At 31.1% G+C, this 23,204-nt stretch overlaps 1 protein-coding gene across 6 annotated transcripts in view; it reads left to right on the top strand.

The window, feature by feature from the left end:
• DENND1B (DENN domain containing 1B) overlaps window positions 1-23,204 on the top strand; it is a 317,390-nt gene that overhangs the window by 69,169 nt on the left and 225,017 nt on the right. For 4 of the 6 annotated variants that reach the window (XM_074308679.1, XM_074308673.1, XM_074308676.1 and 1 more), the window contains exon 3: window positions 7,344-7,387. The exons of the other annotated variants lie outside the window; for them this stretch is intronic. In XM_074308679.1, coding sequence (XP_074164780.1) covers window positions 7,344-7,387 — 44 coding nt within the window. The remainder of the gene's footprint in view (window positions 1-7,343; window positions 7,388-23,204) is intronic. 6 annotated transcript variants of the gene reach the window in all.

Genomic DNA, 23,204 nt, shown 5'->3' with positions numbered 1-23,204 from the left:
TTGCAAAATATATTTTTAATAGAAGAAAACAATTTTGAAAAAATGATTAGAGTTGAAAATGTATTGAAACTATCATGGAGTGATATTGTAATGAGATGCTACAAATTTAGAGATGAATAAAGTAGTATTGCAGATTTAGAGCTGGAAGACACTTCAGATTCTTGTCTATTTAGGGATTCTTAACTTGGAGTGCATAAGTAGATTTCAGGGAGTTTGTGAACTTGGATGGAAAAAAAAATCATTTTTGGTTTCACTGACCTCTAACTAAAATTTAACATTTCTTTTCATTAGGAATTTTTAAAAAATGAAGTGTTATCCTAAGAAAAGGTCCATGGAATATATTAGAATGCCAAAGGAATTTATGATAAAAAAAAGAAAGTTAAGAACCTTTGATCTGTTCTTGCTAATTTTAGAGATGAGGAAACTGAGGCTTAGATACATAGTTACATAGAGGCTTAGTTACATAGATGTTAAATTATAAAACTACAATTTGAATCTAGGTTCTTTGACTTTTAATGCAGAACTTATTTCCCTGCATGACATTGCTTCTAGAAGACCTTTATTAGTAATAAGATGTGATGTGGTTGACTGGAAAAATAATTAATTGGCACTGAAAATTACTTTGTTCAGCAATCTTTTTTTTTCCATTTATGTCCAACTTCTTGTGACCCCATTTGAGGTATCCTTAGCAAAGATACTAAAGTGGTCTGCCATTTTTTCAAGCTTATTTTACAAATGAGGAAAATGAGGCAAATAGGGTTAAATAATTGTTCAGGGTACACAGCTATAAATATCTGAGGCCAGATCTGAACCCAGGAAAATGAGTCTTCTTGACACCAGGCCCACTGTTTCTCCGGCATTACACCACCACTCTTATCTGATGTGCCACATAGCTTGCTTCTTCTTGTCATTTTATTTATATTTTAATTTTCTTCACCTGTAAAATGAGGTATCCTATCTGTATAAAATGAATCACTTTTTTGATACTTCATTTATTTTAGAGTATCAGGTGGCTCTTTCATTCTTTAAAACTAAACTATTGATTATTCAGCCTTACTACTTTAAGTTTGGGCGAAAACAATTTACCATATACCATTATTAAAACGAGAAGGTATAGGAACATACCTATCATCCTTGGACAAAGAATGCAAATTGTGTGTGTGCAAATGTGTGTGTGTGTATTTTCTGTTAAATATATAAAAAAAACCTTATATGCATATATGTATACATATTTTTATGTACTTTAAAATTTCATTTTACCTTGATTTTGGTATCTTTTATTACTAATGTTAGAGTAAATAGGACCTGTAAAATTTTTAATGTGAATTAGTAATTAACAAACAGAATTCTTTACTCTCATCTCATCAAAAGCAATTTCATTCTTTTTTTAATTACATAATTTTTTTTTAAAGGAATAGATATTTCTTCAGGTTATTTCATTAGGGACATTTTTACTCCACTACATGGATCTTTACACAGAAAAGTTTTAGATATACTTTAAACAAACAAACAAACATATGAATTGTAGTGAAAATAGTTTTTTTTTTTTTTTTGCTTATATTATTATATCTTTTTTGACTGTATAGTTCTTGGGTCAAAAAAAATCAGCAGTGAAAAAATATAGTAGCAGAGGAGCTCATTTATCTATATCTTAAACCTTTGGAATAAATCTCAATAAAGTATTTTAAACCTAGCAGGCACCAAAATGTCTTTTTATCATGATGTTAGCATTATATTAAATAAAATCTATTTTATTAGCTTTTGAGGAATAAGCCTACTGGAATTTCTTCTTTAAGAAGCAAATTTATGAAACCTTTTACATTGGAAAGTATATTAAGTTCAAGTGATTGATATCTTGGTTGGATCCTGATCTTGTCAATTTACAGATCACAATCTATCCATATCTTTCACTGTGTGCACTTTTTTACATTGTGCAATAAATCTTAAATAGAGATCATCCAGTTCTATGAAGATTCTTTTCTGAATTTTTGTTTCATAAGTAACATTGCAACTCTTGGGCTTCGTATCTGATTTTTCTTTAGTTTCATGATTGGTTAACCCTTTTTCTAGTTAAAAATGTGTTTGATGTCTTTTATGTTGTTCTTCCTTATGCATGTCATTGTCAAAAATATTCCATACTTATTTTCAGCCACCTTTGCCTTTCCATTGCCCTTACCTCATTTATCTTCCCCAAAATTTTATCATTTATTACTTCCAAATCTAGGTAGAAAGAAGGTTTATACTTAGGGTCATATTCTGATTTCTGTTCAGATTTGACTAAGGTTACACAATTAGGGTTGAAGGTGGGATTTGAATTTAGTTCCTGTGATTTAAAAAGTGTTTAATGCTAATATTTTGTTGTCATACTCTCTGATAACAAATTAGGAGATTGAATTAAATGACTTGTTAAGTAGAGATACTCATCTGTTGTAACATTCTTTGAATATATATTCATTTCAAGGGAAAAAGAAGGGATTGTGTCATTTCAGTGAAATACTATGAAAAATTTAAACCATTATCTAAAAAAACAAAATTGAAGGAATGGATTATTCATGAAAGGGATGAAAGGGATTCAAGGAGATTCACCCCTTGTAGCTCTGGTTCAAAAATAATCAATTTTGAAAAAAGCCAGTATCTCTACTCCTAGCTAGATGTGTTCTATCTTGGGAATCTTCATGGTTTTCTGGAAAGAAAATGATCCATCTTGGAAGAAGGTATGAAAAGCGATAGCATTAATTATTGCCACTGATTTTTAAAATATTTTTTCATTCCCATATCTCAGTGCTATCTTTGAAAAAGAAAGTCATGTGCTAAAATTTCTGTGGAGAAGTTAGAATAATAAGGTAATAGGATATAATTTTACCTCTCTCATTCTCTCCCCCTTTCCCCTCCAAAGGCTATATACACATCAGATTTAGGGAAAGAGCTTAAATTCAGTTCAGAGGTTCACTGTGGGTCATTTCCATATATTACAGATTCTTCTCAAAATGTCTTTTCCTATATATATGTTACCTAAAAATTTATGTGAGAAAAGGAAACTCATAGGACCTGTTGCAGATTATTCAGCTACTTCAGTCCATGCAATTGCAACTATTGAATTGGAAGAGACCTTAACATGCCATTTAGTTCAACCTATTATTTAATAGGAATTCACTTTACACTAGTAATGGGAGTTTTGCTGCCTCCAAAATTAGCCCACTCTATTTTTAAACAGTTTTTGTTGGTCATTGCAAACTTATCCTCTTTATATATTCTATATAAAGTGGAATTCTTCCTTTGTATGATCTTAGTGGGTCCAAAAAAATCAAGTTTAATCTTTTTTGCATGACATTGCTTTACATAATTGAAGACATAATCTTCCTATTTATTAGTGGTTTTGTAAAATGTGGCACTTGGAACTGCAAATAGTTTTCCAGATGGGGGATGACCAAGACACAAGTACAGTGGAACTATCACTTCCTTTCCAGAGAAAATACTTCTATCATCTTTTTAACTTTTTGGCTTGCTAGCCACACTATTAATTTGTATAGAGATTTCAATCTGCCAAAAAACCTATAATCTCTTTTATTACTTTCTGAAGCTAAGTTCATGACTTTGCATTGATACCTGTTAAATTTTATCTTGTTAGATATGCCCATTGTTGCAGCCTGCTAAGATTTTATGGACACTAATCCTGACATTCAGGATGCTAACTTGCTTACAGTCAGTGGCAAGTTTGATTAGCCTGTCATCTATGATTTCATGTAAATCATTAATAAAAATATTTGATAGGATTAAGTTTAAAGAATGAGCTATCCATATGGACTTTTATCTATTAGTACACCTTTGGATTGGTTGTCTACTTAGCCTAAATTTGCTAACAGGTTCCCAGTTGTGCTATGATGTACTTTATATTTATGAATCTCTTCTTTCCAGAGTATTTGAAGGGACTTTGAAATTTAAATACCTTGTTGAAACTTGTATATTATATTGCATTTTCCCTGATCTAGCAGTTTCTTCTCAGTCTGAAAAAAAAAAGAGGAATCAGTGGTCTTTTTTATCCTCTTCATAGAGAATAAGTTATCAGTCGTATCAGGCACTCTTTTGGTTTTCCCTTTACCTGTGTGACTTTGGACAAGTCATTTAACCTCTGAGTTAGGCCCAAATCCCAATCTTGCTGACCCAGAATATAAGGATATCAAATTAACTCTCTTATGCCAATTATCTCTATTAACTTGGGCTAATGAAATGATTTTTCTGGGCTTCAGTCTTGAATTATGTAAAATGAGGGTGAGTTGGATAATTATCAAGAATTACATTATGCTTGAAAAAAATACATTCCATTTAGTAATATATTTTCTAAAATTAAGTAATTCTTATTCTTTCTGCAAACAAACCATTTCCTTGAGGCTTTATTGTACTATTAAGTCACTAAAATATTTTAAGCTTATTGTTGCTCTTCTGTTTATTTGAGAATATTAATGAAGTTTGCTTCAATAAATAAAATCACATAATATCAAAATTGGAAGGAATTTTGGAAGTTCTCTCATAATTTTCTATTCCTATAGATCATTACAAAAAATAAGTGAGAACATCTTTTAGAAATTTAAAATATAATAGAATAATATTTATTAGAAAATTATCTACTGGTGGATCTTATTTTGTTTTCTGAAATGTATTTTCCCTTTCACTCCCTTTCAAATTATGAAAATGATCTAAATTCCTATATAAAATGATTTTTATCATTGATTTTAATGTAAATTCTGATACTGTCATACATTTTTGCATCAACTTGTATATTTTTTACTTAAATGAGTATTTTAAAAGGATTGCTGATAAGTTCAAAATATACATCTAGATGCAGAAACATAAATTTGAATATTTTTCTCATTATTTTAGTTTAGTTTTTATAAACTGCACAATTTAATTTTTCCTTAAAAAGAACATAAATTTTACTGCTTATTTTCATATCTTAAGCAGAATATTTTTTATGTAATTAAGAAAATGACATATATATCCTTGAAGTACTGCTAGGCACAAGATATTGTAGAAATCTTGTATACCTCAGTCATCATTGGCAACAACTATTTCTGCCAGCAATTCTCATCCTCTCACCCAGAAAATCAGCATAAAATTGACCTAACATTGAGAGATCAGATGGAGTGTCTGGAAAGTAATCCTCAGGGGGAAAAAATTCAGTCTTTGTAAATCTCAATAAAGTGCATAAAGTTGCAGAATCGGATTATTCCCCCTTTTTTGGATTTAGTACTCTTTTGTTTCTTCCTTTGCAGTATTTGTGAGAAGTTGCCACAAAGATGTCAGATGCTATCTGAATCTAACCCCCAGAGGCTCCAACAAAAGTAATCTGTTTAAAAATATGGACCCAGATGATTCTGTCATAATTTTTGTTTGAGTGGGTAAAGAAGGGAAAGTTTAAATGAGAAAGGAGAGAAATATATATTTTACTGTATTATATTTCTATCGGGGTTTTTTGTATTTATAGCCATATGACTTTTTAAGAAGAGAAAAAAAATAGAGATACAGTACAAAATACATTAAAACAGTCCTAAAAATCAAGTCCAGTTCTGTTTAAAAAGAAAAAAAAAGAGGTTAAAAAGTTGGAATTTAAAAACACAAAGCCCAAACCCAAAAAGGGCATAGAATATCTTGAAAGTTGTATTAAGAGCATTTTAAATTGAAGAAATTCTATGTGAAAGGACTCAAGGGGTATTTTAAAGATTCTCTTTGGAGAAAATTTATCCATGTCATTCATATAATAAAGACAGGTGATAATCTTATTGCAGTAAATTGATAATTTGACTAAATTGTCTTTTAAAATATTTCTTAGGGTGATACAGGTTTAATAATTGATATAAATTTGTATAGGATGATTTTTAAAGACTTATTTTAATGGTTCTAATTTTATAAAAATTTATATTTACTCAGACTGGCTTATTTTAGACAAACAAAATAATAAGTAATAATTAGGTAAACAAAATAATCTTCTAAAAGGCATTGTATTTTTAGACAGTCAACTCATCCTTCTGTAATATAAAATAAGTCACATTTCTTGATGTAAGAAATTATTTGTTTTAAATTGAAGAAATATACTTTAAAATGCAAACATGCCAATTAATAAGAAATAAGGCAGTAGAATTCAGCTTGATTATTTGAATATGTTCTTAAGAAATTATTAAATATGATAAGAAATGTTAAGGTGAGGAAAAATCAAATTCAAAGGTTTTTTTTCTTTATATGTTGGACATTTGAAATAATTTTCTTTTGAATATTCTATCTACTAAAATAAATCATTTGTGGACATCTTTTATCATCATCATGATGTAAAAAATTTCCATATTTTTATTGTTAGGAAAAAACAAGAACAACAAACTAAAATCTTTTACAATTTAGGGTATAGACTATGAGAAAAAAAGAGTGTTATGTTTGGAAAAGTAAGAGAATTACATTTCCTTTTATTCTCTATGTGTCCAGACAGATCTCTGATTACTCAATGTTTTTACTATGAATGGTGCTATACTTCTATCTGTCCTCCATCAGTGGTTCTTGATAAAATTATTGGTTATCCTAAGGTTTTGAAAGCATTTCATGAATAACTCATTAACCTTTCTTAAATCTCCATTGAAGCATACTTTTGTGTCCTTTGAAGTTTGTTTTCAAAGGATAAAAATATATGGTAAATAACCAGAGAAATTTGCTAATACTGTTTAAAAATTTAGGACTTTGGATTTCCATCCATTATGTCAGTAGAAGAATACAATTTTAAAGCTCTATAAATTTAGATCCTAAATGATGAGTAAAGGTGAATTAAGTTGTTAGTTCATTTCTGGTAGTTACTTTACAGAAATGCTTATAGAAATACAAACATAAAATTGGATGAGGTGACTTTTAATGTAAATGAAGCGTTGGTTACATCCCAATATGTTTTTAAAATTATATTAATATTAATATTTAATTATATTAATTGAAAATATTTGAACTAATAACTGAAAAAATGTTAGATTTACTCACAGTTGCTTCACTTGTAGTCTCCTTTTTAAAGAAACTAAGTAAATTTTTATAAGTATCTGAAATATAAGCAGTATTAAAATATTGTTTCCTTCATAAGGTGCATTATATTTTAAATTATAATTTATGTTTTTCTGGATCTTGTTTTGTGGTTATCATCTGATAAGTGGATTAATTGATTTGATCAACATTTTAGTTTTATTTAAATTATTTTTTTTTGTTTTATGTTCAAGAGTCAATTGAAATTCCTAGTTAAATATTTAATTTGATAAGTAAATGTTAAAAAAATGAAGGAATTGAAATGTGTAGAACTAATGTTACTTGTCAATTATTTACAGAACCAGTGGTACTATGGAAATTCCCAGAAGACTTTGGAGATCAGGTTGGAAAATTTAAAAAAAATTTTTAATGCTAATTTTTATAGGTATTACTTCTAATGATTACTAACAATAACACTTCTCCCATGTAGTTTTAAAAGTGGGAGGATAGGGGACACAAATTTAAAAGATTTTATGTATGAGTTGGTAATTATGGAACAATTATGTATAACGACTAAAAACAACTTTTTGATGTTTATATTTTCAATACAATTTTAAATATGAAATTAGAAAATAAATAAAATTTTAAAAAATAATTATCTGCCTTTAAACTTAACAGTATTTGAGATTTTGTTATTTTTTTTTGTTGAGGTAGAAGTAGATGCTACACAAAATAAACAAATATTTTTCCATATGTTCTAATCTAAAGAAATTATACTAAAATTGAATTATGCAGTGTGCAGTTATTCATTCATCTTTTAAGGGACATGGTATGATAATTCTGTTGGATCACTTGTTTTAATCATTTAAACTTTAGTTAGCTGCTGAAATTATCTTATTTTTAATGGATAAAAATTTGATTGATACTATTTATGCCAAGTAAATTGAAAACAATTAAAAAATCATAAATACAGTCAACATTTTGGCAGGTCTCTTCTATTTCCTGACAAAGAAAGGAGGCTTGAAAGTAACAGAATAGATATCTGATGGAGATACTGAATTACTTCAGTTGGCATAGAAATTGGTTAAATTAGGCTTGTTATTATCAATATTAAACAATATGAACTTGGGATTTTTTCATATATTCAACACTTAGACATAATAGTGTTGATTAATTAAAAATTGGCCAAAGCTAATAAGAATTTATATGTAAAGCAGTTAGTGCAGAAAAAGAGCAGAGGAACATGTCATAACTTAATTGCCTTTCTCCAGACCCTGTCCAACTTATCTGTTTCTAAACTATGGTAGTTGATAATAATCATAATAAATAGGCAGTGGTATTTCTTAATCTTTCCATTGTATATATAGAGAAGGATCTTGAGGATGATGAAGGCTTTGAGTTCATGATATCTCAACATCTATTTAAAGAACTGGTCATGTTTAGTCTGCAGAAAAGGAAACTCAGGTGGTACATAAGAGCAGTCTTTAGGTATTTGAAGAATTTTCAAGTGGAATAGAGTTTAGACTTATTCCATTTGTCCCATTACATCTATTCCCCTATAATCCTGGTAATGTGAGATATATTATTTGGAAACTCAATTTAGATTTGATGTCAAGAAAAGCTTCTAACAGTAATAGCTACCCATAAATGAAATGGACTGCTTTTAGACATAGTGAGTTCTTCTTTAGAGGTCTTTAAGCAGAGGCTAATTATGTAATTGTTGTGGATATTGAAAATCCCTTTTTTGTATGGGTTGACTAGATGACTACTAAGTTTCCTTTTAACTGTTAAATTCTGTGATTATGATTCCTCCTTTAAATTCACTGTACAATATTGAGTGTTCGCTCTCACTTTGTGTGTGTGTGTGTGTGTGTGTGTGTGTGATATAATGAATATCAGTGGAATATATGAACTTTTTTTTGGCTCTTGTTGCTTGATAGACTTATTTGTTTTAGAGGATATTATTAGGTACCAGAAATATTTAGCTCAAAATGGAAATTAAGGAATTGTTGTCTAGAAGGGAAAGGAATGTTAATCTTAAGTCTGCTAAGTAATCAGCAAACATTTGTTTTTAATGACATTATTGTTATTTATTTATTAACTGAACTTGTTCAAAGTGTCTAGTTCTTTGTCACCACCAGTACTATCCATGGTTCTTTCTTGGCAAAGATACCGGTGTGGCATACTGAAAAATGCAACACAAACAGGTTAAGTGACTTGCTCAGGGTCACATAACTAGTAAACATTTGAGGTAGCATTTGAACTCAAATCTTCTTGATTTCTTGCATTTTATCCACTGAGTCACCTAGTTTCCTCTTTATATAGCAATCACTAGTTATTAAGGGCTGATGTTACATCACCTGAGGAACAGTATCAATTGCAGATCCATAGGATCAGTCACTTTTCCTGGGTGAGAACTTGTTGGGAACCTGGATCTTTTAGAATCAGCCTGAGTCAGGATAATTAAAAGTCTTTATTCTTGGTCTTTTCTGGTCCCTGATCTAGCAGTCTCCACATCTCCTTCCTCTCTCTCCACTACCAGGATAATGAATCAATCTCTTTCTCCTACTCCACCCACTCATGCCACTTCCCCTTCTTTGTCCACACCCACCAATTGAGCCTGCACTGAATAGTTAAGTAGGTTCCTCCAAACATGTGGCAATAGAGAATTGTTCAATTGGCAATTAGCCTCACGTGCTCCATTATCCAAGTGCATCTGCTCAATTCTAGCCCTTTCAAGGTACAAATGAAGAAAAGGAGAGTAATGACCACATTTCTCCCCATATCATAATTTCTTGGAAACATTCCTCCAGGATGACCTCTGAAAACTGCAGTGTGAAAAAGTCTGAAGCTTGAGATTATATCACTCTTTATCCCCCCATGCCACCAATAAAGCTCAACTTTAAAATAAAGTTTAAAGTGGAGAAATAGGTTAGAAAAATGAGCAAGCAACAACATACGTGCATAATATGTATATGTATATGTATATATATGTATGTACATATATATATGTATATATAAAAGTTTTAGAAAATGAATCCAGAAATTCAGAAATAGACAATCAAATCACATAGCTATAAGAGAAGTTTCAAAGGAAAATGTAAATTGGACACAAGCCCAATAAGAATTTCTGGAAGAGCTAAAAAATAATTTTCAAACTCAAATAAAAGTAAGAGTAAAAATTAGGTAAAGAAATCAGAGTAAAGGAATGGAAATTGTGAATGGATGTTTAATAGTTTTGTAAAAGAGGTACAAAAATGCTGAATAAAACAACATAAGAAACAATAGATCTAATGGAAAAAGAGGTACAGAAAGTCGCTGATGAAAATAATTCGCTAAAAATTCTATTTGGACAAGTAGAAGCTTTTGAGCCCAGGAGACATTAAAGAATAACAAAACAAATTTGAAAGAATAAAAAAAGAAGAAAATCTGAAATATCTCAATGGAAAAACTACTGATGTGGAAAATATTTTGAAGAGACATAAATTTAAAGATTATTTTACTATCTAAAAATTATGGTCAGAGAAAGAGCCTGGATGTCATGTTTCAAGAAGTTACCAAAGTAAATTGTCATGCTATCCTAGAATCAGCAGATAAAATAGAAATTTAAAGAACTCATCAATTACCTGGAAGAGATCCATCATAGTAAGTCTTGATCTTCCAGTTTAAAAAGAAACTACTTCAAATAGCCAGAAAACTTGGACAGACCCTTCTCTCACTGAATTCAGTTGAATAAGGGTGATAACATATGAACATAAGCAAACTATATTGCAGGACAATTGGAGAAAATCAATAGAGGGAAGTCCCCAAAGTTAATGATAAGATGAAGAAAGGGGGATTTTAGCAAGGACTTAAAGCAGAGATGTCAAGAGATGAGAAAGGGAAGAATTCCAGGCATAGGGAACAATAATGAAAATGCTCAGAATTGGAATTGTCTTATGCAAAGAATAGTGAAAAGGCCAATGTTACTGGATTGCAGAGTATTTAGCAGGGACAAAGAAGATAAGGGACAGTTTAAGGAGTGATAAGTTAGGAAAGGTATATGTGACTGGACAGGTTATGAAGTACTTTGAATGCCAGAGTTTTGTATTTGATCTTGAGGTAAAAGGGAACTGCTGAAGTTTTTCCATTAAAGGGAGAGGGTGGTGACATAGTCAAACTTAAATTTTTACTTTTATCAGGTAAGTGGAGAATGGACCAGAGTGGTGGGATTCTTGGGACAGGAATACCAATTTTGCAAGCACGATTCCTGATACATATTAAGCTTTTCATATTATATTCATTGATTGATGGAGATGGGCTCAATATTCTCTGTAGATTAGAATAAAAACCCTTTACTTAAAGGGATGGGGGGAGACAGCTTGGAAAAAAAAAAAGATGAAAAAGTTTGGAATAAATCCTATGGTGAAGATTCAGTTTTTTTAAGTAGAAAAGGATTGATTCATTTCAAGGCCCAACTGCTAATGCTCTTACTTCTATAATGATTTTCTCTCTCTCTCTCTCTCTCTCTCTCTCTCTCTCTCTCTCTCTCTCTCTCTCTCTCTCTCTCTCTCTCTCTCTCTCTCTCTCGTTGGAGTTGTAGAGGGCTGAAACTTCCAAAAGGTGTGCTTGAATCAGACGATACAGCACTTAAGACTAATTACCGATTCAATATGAGACCATGACTTATATATTTGGATAAATACCTCTTTTCACTATTGATTCTTCCTGAATGTTTGGTGTTAAGATAATCATAGGCAAGGATTGGAGGGAAAGAGGGAGGCATATACACTTGACAACAGGACTAGGAATATAGGAATAGAAAGACTGGTGACTCTGGACTCCGGAATCCAGAATTTTGCTTGTTTATCTCCTTTACTCCTCCCCCTAAAGATCAAGGACTTTAATTTATCCTGACTCTTGCTGACCTCAAGGCCCTCCAAGGAGCTAGCCCATACTTTACATGGAGTTAAGTGACTTACCCTGGATCATACTGCTATTGTCTGAGGCCAGATTTGAAGTAAATCTTCCTGATTCCAGGGTTCTATCCACTGTGCTGCCTTTATCTACTCTTAACATGTTATTGTATTTGTATTTGCATATAACTCTTTCCTTTTGGAATATAAGGTTCATGTGGGTAATGACTTTTTGTCATTCTGCTTTCTTTGTATTACAAATGCCTAGGACAATGCTTAGCTTAGAAATGTAGTAATTGCTTAATAAATGTTTGTTTATTAATGGACAGTATCCTCTGTGCCATGCATTGGGCCACCTACCTTGTTTTGAATACTGTGTCTCTCAATACAAATAGAGGGAGAAGAAATAGAAGCAGTGTCAGATTTTATATTTTGGGGCTCAAAGATCACTGCAGACTTAATTGTAGCCATGAAATTATAAGACTTTGCTTCTTTGAAGGAAAGCCATGGCAAATATGGACAGCATATTAAAAAACAGATATATCACCTTGTAGACAAAAGTCCCTATATTCAAAGCTCTCGTCTTTCCATTATTATTGTATGGCTCTGTATGTTGGACAATAGTTATCCTATTAGAATTATCACAACTTTGATATACCTTAGGTTGGTATAAGAAATTAAATGGGAACTTTTGTGGAAACCGCAGATACATCAAGACTAATAGAACACAGAGAAAAAATCTAAAAACTCAGAAATGTATATATGTCTATAGTATTGTTTAATATCAATTTATTTAATCTTTTAATACCATAGTAATCTAGACTTCTTCTATGATACAAAGGGAGGACAAAAAATTTTTTACACTGATTTTCCATATTATGGGGATTAATTGTGTATGTAAGGAGGTGCTGTGCCTTTAACCCCCATAAAGTGGAAGGGATAACTGTATAAGGAAAGTTTAGTATTACAGAATAAATGCTTTAGAATTGTAGTGCTAGAGTCCCTTGAGCAAGGAAACCAAATAAGTCCGTTCTTAGAAAAAATAATTCAAACTATTCATTAGAAAGACAAATACTGAAACTAAGGTTTAAATACTTTGACCACATAATCAGAAGTCAGGATTTACTGGAAAAGATATTGGGAAGGATTAAAGGCAAAAAAGGAGGAGGCAGCAGAGAATGATCGTATCATGAAAGTAATGAACATGAGGTTGGATAAACTTCAAGATATAGTACTGGATAGAAGGACTTAGAATATTATGGTTTATAGGGTAATGAACAGTCAGACATGACTATAGGAATGAACAACAAAATATATCATTAGTGTTTTTAATTGCTGGGTCACACTATTGACTCTTACTGAGTTTAGAATGTCCTTAATATGAGGAATTGTTCATTCCTGTTTTTTATTTTTTGATCTCAAATAGAATATTTCACATTTATTTCTACTAAATTTTTATCTGTAAAGGCTCAGTTTGATCATATTAAGTATTGAAGTGTGTGTGTGTGTGTGTGTGTGTGTGTGTGTGTGTGTATGTGTGTGTGTATTTCACTTAATTGAGTAGGAGGAGATTAAAAAGGAACTGTCATACTTATAGAGCAGGCAAATAAGCCCAACTGAATCAGCAAAGTACCCTGATGTTACAAATAGCAAGCAACATGTATCAAGAGAATCAAGCCGCCACCTCCTATTAGGCTCTGTTGAAGACTACCCAGAACCTTGTACTCAAAATGCTCTGTAATAGCAATATGACTCAGGGCACTGGCCTACCTCCTGCATCCATCTTTGGGATCAGTAATCCATGTGAAGAAGAGAACTTCTCTTCACCACTATCATTATATATCTACCAAAATAGAGAGGTAGTAAGTCTACAAGCCTCGAGAATGGCAGATTCCCTTCACTAGTTGTTTCTGAATGTTCCCTCTACTCCCAGCTGCCTATCTAATTCTAGCCCAGGCCCTGTAGCTGTCATCCTAGGAACTAACTTCTAGTGATGTGACACCTGACAGCTACTGGTTGCATTGTTGAAGCCACTTCCTCAGCACTTACAGCTACTGCACATTCAGAACAAAATGTTCACTTCCAATATTTTTAATTCTGTCAAATTGTTCAGCATCAGAAAAAGATCTGGTTTTATCAGTGGAAATAACATTAAAGAAGGCAGCTAGGTGGAACAGGAAATATAAAAGTGCACATATGTGAGAGACAGAATCAATTACAAAGGAGTAATAGGATTGCTTTTCTGTGGTGAGAGCTTGGTTGAAATTAGCTAATATAAAGGGGGTTTCAAGGACAGAATCAAGATGGCAAAGTTGAGGAAGGGCCCAGATGATTCTCTCATCATTTTAACAACTGCAAAATAATGATGTAAATCTAATTTTGGAGTGACATAGCCAAGAAAAGACCAGTACAAGACATTTTTCCAGCTCAGAGGCTGGGAAGGAGAGATTGGTAATGTGAGAATGGAGACTGACCTAGAGCCTATGTATATAAAACATCAGATAACACCTGAGAAGCTAAAACAAACAAACAAACCAACCAACAAACCCAAACTTTCTAATGCCCAGAACTAGCTCTGAAAACTTCAGTGTATATAAGGCTGAACCTTGTGACAGTTCCTATGCCCCCATGCAGATAACAGAGCCCTACTTTAATAAAATTTCAAAGTTAAGATATAGGGCATAAAATTGGCAAGCAACAACAAAAGAGCTTAACAAAAATCTACCCTAGTAACAGAATTAATCAAGCTATAAACTCCAAAGAGAATGAAGTCAAAATAGTTGTAAGCAAAATCTTAAAGAAATATGTGAATTGGACTCAAGCTCAATAAGAATTAGAAGAGCTAAAAAAAAGTATGTTTAAAATCAAATAAGATCAGTAAAGTAAAAATTAGGCAAAGAAACTCAAAATTAAAAATAAAAAGAAAAGGTATGATTTTTCATAGACAATTTGGGAAGTATCTAACAAAATAAATGAAAGTATACTCAAAAATTAACTTGTATAAATATTGTATAAATAAATATATTTTGTAATGAACTTGGGCAATATAGTTTCATGATTTTCTCCATTAAACATGTAAATAAGAACAAAATGAAGTGGATGGTGGGAATAATACAGCATTATTGTTTTCAAGTCATGAGTGTAAATAGGATCCAGAAGTAAAGAATGAAAGTGGAGCATTTACAAGTTATAACAAGATCGAGGATGTGACCATTTTGTGTAGCTGAGAAATTGAAGAATTGAGGAAGTATTGACATTCATGTTGTTGTCTCCTAGACCTGGAGAAGATTGTAGTAGAGAAGAAGACTGAATGAGGCACTGAACTTGCTGATAAAAGGAGAATGAATAGCTTTTGGATTGATGGACAATAGCTTCTAGAATGTAGTTTGTGAGATAAATATGGATTGCTAATCCTAAAGCCGAATTTATTGAAGAGTAATGTTGGTAAAGAGTGAGCCTAGAAATGGCAATGGGGAACAAGGATTAATCTCAAGAACCACAGTCATTCTAATTATGAAGTACATGTGAACATGCAAGTAATAGGGGTGGAGCCAAGATGGCAGAGAGTAGCATGGCTCTATTTGACCACTTCTGAACTTCCCTCAAATCAACATCAGATCAAGCCTCTGAACTGGTTTTGAAGTGACAAAACCCACAAATATTTGGAGTACAACAAATTTTCAAAAGAAAATACTTTGAAAGAACTTCAGAAAAGGTCTGTTTCAATTGGGTAGGGGGAGAGGCTGCAAAGCCCAGATGTCAGTGCAGGGTGCCTGGGTCAAAGGAGCTTGTGCCTGCACTCGAGAATCTTTTGTGAGATTCTTAGGCTACTCTGTCCTGGTTACAAGCCAGTAGATCAGCAGATTTGCTGTGAGACACCCAAAGCAAACACAAAAGGCAAATTATGAGTCTCTGAATCCCAGAAAAAATGGGGGATCTGGTTACGCCTACCCAGCACAAAAAGTCAGTTAGCACCACTGTCCCCAGAGCAAACTAAAGTGGCTGGTGCTTCTTTTTTGCCTTAAGAGCAGACCTAAACCTTTTAAAAAAATGAGCAAAAAAACAAAAAAAAAACCCAAAAGGAACTCTGACCATAGACAGCTTTTATGGAGAAAGAGAAGACCAGACTTCAAACCCTGAGAATCCTAAAGGCAAATCATTTCCAGATGAAGCCCCTAAAGTGTGATATGAGTTGGTTCCCATTTCATAAGGCTCTTTTGGAAGAATTCAAAAAGGAATTTAAAAGAGAATTAGAATAAAAACAGGGAAAGGAAATAAGATCTTGGCAAGAGAGTTTGGAAAAGGAAAAATAGAAATTATCTGAAGAAAAATCCTTAAAAAGTAGATTTGATGAAATGGAAAAAGCATATAACTCCTTACAAAATAGATGTGAAAAAGAAGTAGATTGAAAAACAGAATCTGTGAAATGGAAAAAAATTGCAGTGAACAAACCACCTAATTTAAAAGTTCAGTTGGCCAAGTAAAGGGAGATAAAGCTTACTGTAGAAAATAATTTACTATAAATTAGAATTGAATAAATGGAAATGAATGACTCAATGAGGTTTTAAGAATCATTCAAACAAAACCAAAAAAATTGAAAAAATAAAAGAAAATGTAAAATACCTCATTGGAAAAATAACTGACCTGGAAAATAGATCTAGGAGAGACAATCTAAGAATTATTGGACTTCCTGAAAACCATGATGAGAAAAATAAATTAGACATCATCAAGGAAAACTGCCTGGATGTCCTAGAACCAAAGGGTAAAATAGTTATTGAAAAAATTCACTGGAAAAACCTCATGAAAGAGACCCCAAAATGAAAACTCCTAGGAATATTGTAGCTAAATTTGAGAATTATCAAATCAAGGAGAGAATATCACAAGCCTCCAGAAGGAAACGATTCAAATATCGAGAAGCCACAATCAGGATTACTCAGGACCTAGCAGTTTCCACTTTAAAGGATCAAAGGGCTTGAAATCTGATATTCTGAAAGGCAAAGGAGCTTGGATTGTATCCAAGAATTGATTGTCCAGCAAAATTGAGCATTATCTTTCAGGGGAAAATATGGACATTTAATGAAACAGGTAACTTTCATATATTTCTGATAAAAAGACCAAAGCTGAATAGGAAATTTGATTTCCAAATACAGAACTCAAGAGAAGCAGAAAAAGATAAAACAGAAAGAAGAAAGTTTAATTAATAACAGGAGAAGGTTGTAAAGGGAGGTAGTGGGAAGAAGCCAACTCTTCAAAAGATGGAAGAAGTGAGAAAGGGAGAAAATTTAAATGAAAACAAGATAACAAATTATGGAATATGCTTTTGAGAGGGCATGTTGGCAGGGATGGGTATATTTGGAATAGAGCACTGGGAATATATGAGTAGGGTTGAGGGAAATGGGAATGATAAGTTGATACTTGACATTGCAAAAGGAAGTATTCTTCAATAGTCAGAATATTAGTATTCTAATACTAATTAGAAGGAGGGGGGAAACCGGAGGGAGTAGGAGTATGTTAACACTTGTGGAACATGTTCAGTGTCACATTGAAGTTTGCTGATGAGTTAGGTAATTAGAAGGTTCAAGATTGATGACTTTGACTGGCAGATCTCCTACTGCATTGCTGTGAATTGGTACAAATCTGGTAGTGTGGTGGTCTTAGTCTGATTGTTTACTTAGAAACCTAGGAGGGTGCAGGAGGTGGTTTTATTCCCATTTGGAAGACAAAAGACAGATAACATGGAAGTCATTGATCGTGGGTTGTGAGTTGCCCCAGACATGCATTCCTTTCTCATGTCATTTCTGCTGTGTACCAGCCATCTTCATCCTCCCTTCCCTTACTCTCACTCCCCAAATAATTTGTTCATTAGTAGGAGTGCATATTTTAGGCTTGTAGATAGAATTATGCTTTATTATTTCCCTTCAGTTTTGTATGTAATTGAGTTAATGATATTAATTTTGCTAATTTGTTAAATGAAAAGCTAACCAATGGAGGACTTAGAAGTTTCCTCACCAGAGTGACTCCTATTGCTCTGAGAGTGAGTTGTAATAGTTCACTCTAGGAGCCTCCAACCTATTGTGAGCTCAGAGGATCCAAAGAGAGACCTCCCCCCCCCCCAAAAAAAAAAAAAAAAAGAGTGACGGGGTGGAGTAGTTGGAGTAGATTGTCATGACCTCTACACTTATAATAGAAAAACAGTTAAGCCAAATCAATGGATATGATAACTGTCTAATGTAGTATGTGACATTTTGTACTCTTAGTCTACTATCTCTACTGAAAATGCTGATATGTTTTGCTGTCTGTCCTCTGAAACTAAGTTTAGTTATTGTGGTTAATCTGAGTTTGGTTACCTTTTATTATTGTTTTAATTTTTTAACTGCGGTTTTTTGTTTTCCTGATATTAATTATTCCATTCTTTATAATTTTATACAAGTTTTCCAATCATTTTCTAAATTCTCCATATTTGTTACTTCTGATTGTCCAATAATATGTTATTATATTCATACATCATATTTTATTTAGCTGCTCCCCATTGATCAGTACCTTTTGCTTCTTTTTTCACTACTATAAAAGATAACACTGGCAATTCGGGTTTTTTTTTTAATTAATAGCTAATTTTCATACTTAACAGTAGTCATATGAAGTTAAATGATTTTGAAAATGTTTGTTACATTATTACTCATGGTAAAAAGTTAATGGGAACATTCTATAAATTCTATAAACTTTACTTAGAGGACTATGAGATCAAAATGATCTTTAGTAGGCAACTTATGCTACATTAACAATGCTTGTATTTTCTAGAGTAATTACAATTTCAGAAAAGAAAACATTTCTAAATAGAGGCTTTGGAAAAAAATTCAAATATCTTTTGATTTTTGGTTCACAAAATATAGTCTGTAATTATATTAAAATACATCTTGAATATTATGCTCACCTATAATTGTGATCATATAAAATAAATGATCAGGATTAAATCAACAGATTAGTTTAATGTTTCTTTTATAGTTTGAGGCAGTCTGCTATGGAGATGGCAAAACAAACACGTTTGATACTTAATGTTTGTGTGTATATACGACCATTCATAAGCATATATTCATATTTTGTTTCAGATGCAGTGATGTTATGTCTTAATCCTCTGCTCATTTTAGTAATCTCTTATTAACGTGTTACTTTCTGAAATTTTTTATGGTTTTCATTTATAATTGGTTTGGGCAAAATATTATGATTATTTCATGACCTAAAATTGAAACTAAGAACTTTAAAAATTTCTTACATTGTTGCTATATAATTTATTTGGAGTTGTTAAAACAAAACTTTAAAACAAAAGAATACTAAATAGCCAAAAATGTAGATATATTTTAAGATTAGCCTTGGGATTTAAACAATTTTAAAAGATGTTACTTTATTTCCATTTTAAATTGGTGCCATTTTGGATTACTATTTTATAGATTGAATCAGTGAAATTATTTTTCAATTGATTTGTTTCAACTAGATAGTAGATCCATGGTCTGACTCAGCTTTCGATTTGTGGTAATTTCTTCATGTATTATAATTATCTCCTATAGGATGTGTTATCCATAAGCATGTTTAAAAATATTTTATTCTTCAATTAAAAAGTAAATAAGTTCTTGTAAATTATCCTTCATTTAAGTAAGTACTAGATGCTGTTATTTGTAATTTTTTAAATGACTTCCACTTCTTAGATGTTATATCACTGTTGGCTTTTTTTTGGTGTTAGTAATAATTTTAATCATTTAAATAGTTCTTAATAATCCTAATAGTAAATATCTTGGACCAGGCTATTTAATTTAGACCTGACATATAAAATTGAAGTTTCAATTTATTACAATTTATTTTAAAAGATAATTATTCATTTGGAGCAAAAGATATAAGATCACATAGAAAAGACTATAAAATTACTTAGGTAGTTTATAAATATAAGTAAACCATATATATGTATGTAATCATGTAAATGAGACATAAATATCAAGAAAAACATTGGGTTAATTGTTTAAATCATTTATATAGTAAAAAATTGACTTTTTGTTAGGTGTGCTTTTGTTATGGATGTATTTTTAACAGGTAATATATTATATTATATAATTGTATTTATTTATCATTTTATTATATTATTACATTTATCATTGTATAATATATTCTGTATTAGTTAATTAGAAAATAGAAAGTGATAATTTATCTTTTTTAAAAAAAATCTTGTCTTCCATCCTGCATTCTTATCCTTGCATTTTCTAAAGTTTAAATTTTAAATTCTTACTATAATGCATTTTGTATTTTGGAAGAAGAAACTGTGCACCTTAGAATGTTTTGTTTTTTTTGGATAATAATAGAAAAAGAAATCTATGTAAAATACTTCTGTTGGATTGAGTATTTTCTCAGCATGGATTTTAACATATATTATTTAATTTGAAGGCTACCTATCAGGAATGATGAACAGATATTGTTCTACTATGTTCTGTAGGTGAAATTTATAGTCACTTTTTAAAGCTCTACAATAATACCATTATAATATTTAAATATCTTAGGTTGGTTTTTAATTTTTGTCTATTTTTACAATGTTTTCTTTTGAGAGTAAATAAACTAAGATTAAATGAGATATAGGTAAGAGATTTTGTAGAACTGAATTTGATTTCAGAAAAAAAAATTGCCTTTCTAACAAACATGATTTGATTAGTTGATTGGGAGTTCATTCTGGGTTTCTTATTTTGAAAAAGAACTTTGATTGGTACTGGTAATTGAGTATACAGTATGCTAGGGCAGAGAGAAAGGGATAAGATCAAGCACACGGGTAGAGAGGGATTGGTGTTTGAAAGGAGAACTCTCTGTTAGAAACCCAGGAAAGGGAGGAAAGAGTAAAAAATGCTGAGAAAAGAATGGGAGTAGGCAAAATACTAAACTCAAATAATAGGTGAACGTATTTGCTGATTTTAGTTAGAAAAAACAAACAAACTTGGAACATTTGAAAATACCTAGACTATATTAAATGCTAATTATGTTAAATTCACAGAAGTTAGACTGAATGACCAAAAATAATTAATAAAAATCCAGGGCACTGTGATTTTCAAATAAAATAATATGGGCAAGGTCTTAGTTAATTGTTTCTATTTGTATATTTTCTTAACATATTTAATCTTAAAATTAAGTTAAAGTTATATAAGATAAAATAGGGAACAACAGTTATTTTTCTTATGAGATTACAAAAAATATCCACATTTATTTAATAACAGTGGCATAAATTCAAGTAAAATATGGTTTTATAAATTTATACTATTTGATAGAGTGGGAAATATATTTTAAATAGGCTGGTTCAGTATATATCTACATATATATGTATATTGTTTTTGTAAAAATATTTCAGAACAATTACTTGATAATAGTTAAGATGCTGTAACTTGCATTTTTAACGTGATAAATGTTATTACATTTTCTCTTTCCTTTTTCCCTTTATATATTTTTCTTACAGAAAAGATCTTTAAATGAAAAGTTGTAATACTTCTATTTGTGAATACTAATTTATTATTTGGGGTACTATACCCCATAGTCATAAATTGTGAAGTTTCAGAAAATTCTCTTTGAGTTAAAAATGTTGAACTTGATCAACATATGGTACTAGCCAGTCTCATCTCCACCAGTTCTTTTGTTATCTAGTTATTGTTATAGGTATTAATGACAGTTGTAAGCCATAGTTCTAGATGTAGGGGTTAGTCCACCCTGGGGAGAAGAGGGAAAAACAGCAGTGTGGATTATGGAAATATGAATTGATCTAAAAAGAGCTCTCTTGTAATAGAATGAGACTCAAAGAAAGACTAGGAGAAACTGATGAAAAGACGATAGAATATGATGTGAAAATGATCATTTGAAATCTTTTCCTTTCATTCCCAGCTGCTGTGTTCTGGTGAAAAGGCATGCATTTGTATATCTTAAGGCAGAGCAAAAAGGAACCAGATGAATGGTTTTAGTTGTTAGATATGTTTTCATTTTGAGTTAGATAAATTATGTGCATTTTAATAGACTGTATACTTACATTAGCCTTTTTTAGGTTCTTGTAGATGTAATATTGAGTATTATATTTTGTAAATGTGTTACAATATGTTTATTCAAATAATGTTATTTGTTTAATACTATGTTCTTTTCTAACTATGGATCAACTTAAAAAAATTAAAAAGTATTGCTTCCTCTAACATTAAGTGCAGATATTTCTATTTATTACACATTTTACACATTTAGATATTTAAATCTCTGATTTATGATTTAAAATATAAGTGATTACATCTTTCATTTTCTGAAAAAAAAGAAAATTGTTTAAGTTCTGTAGATATATAGTTTCTGTTTCTTTTCATTTTTGTAAACAGATGAAGAATAGCTCTTAAGTTGTAATTGAATTTTTAATAGAGGGTTTTAAAAAATAACATTTTTTTTATTTTTAGAACTCAATAAACTATTTGTTGTAGACTTTAATTATGTATGTACATGCTGTCTAATAAGCTACGTGTATTGATTCTTCCTGTAAAATACATATACTCATTTCTTATTTTTCCAATAAGCTTTTAAAAATATAGACATAGAGATTAACTGGTCCAGTGTAGAAAATTCCATATGTGAGAGCTCTTTATATCAATGTAGTTCAAAATCTATGCATGATTTAGTAGTTAAGACCTAGGGAATTACCTCAGGCATATAGAAGTTAAATGATTTGCCTAGATTTATATAATTAGTTTCAGAAATAGGATTTTAGCTCAGTTCTTCCTGATTCTAAGGACAGGATTCTATCTATTATCTCACATTACCCCTACTTGTGTATATGATATAGTATGGTATCAAGCCATTACAGATTCACAGAATTTACAGATAGAATCTTAACAATCATTTAGTCTAGGTACCTTATTTGAAATTAAAACTCAAAGCATTTAAGTGATTGGTTTTGGATAACAAAGCAGTATATAGTAATGCCAGGATTGAAACCTATTTCTTTTAAGTCCATAATCAGGGTTCTATATTAAATCATCTTCTTTTCTCCTAACTATAACATTCAGTGTTTCTAAGCAATAGTAATCATGGTGGACTTTTTGCTATTGCTTATTATGAGTACAGTATTAATATGTTAGCCTCTTTCTCTTTTTACTAACTTCTAGCTTCAAGTTTCCTTCTTTCTTTCCAGTCTTGTCTACTTCAAGTTTCATCTGCTTTCTGACACAAAATGATGTTGGTCTTCCATCTTTGCTTGTAGCTGCTGGGGAATTTTAATTTTGTTCCCAATGACAGAATCTTTAAAATGTGTTCAATAAGGTAAGTTCCCTATGTAGTTGTAAA

Source organism: Sminthopsis crassicaudata, chromosome 4 (genome assembly GCF_048593235.1).
Source record: "Sminthopsis crassicaudata isolate SCR6 chromosome 4, ASM4859323v1, whole genome shotgun sequence".
Taxonomy (NCBI): Eukaryota; Metazoa; Chordata; class Mammalia; order Dasyuromorphia; family Dasyuridae; genus Sminthopsis; species Sminthopsis crassicaudata.
The sequence above is the reverse complement of the archived record's forward strand: the minus strand, read 5'-3'. Positions and strand labels throughout refer to the sequence as shown.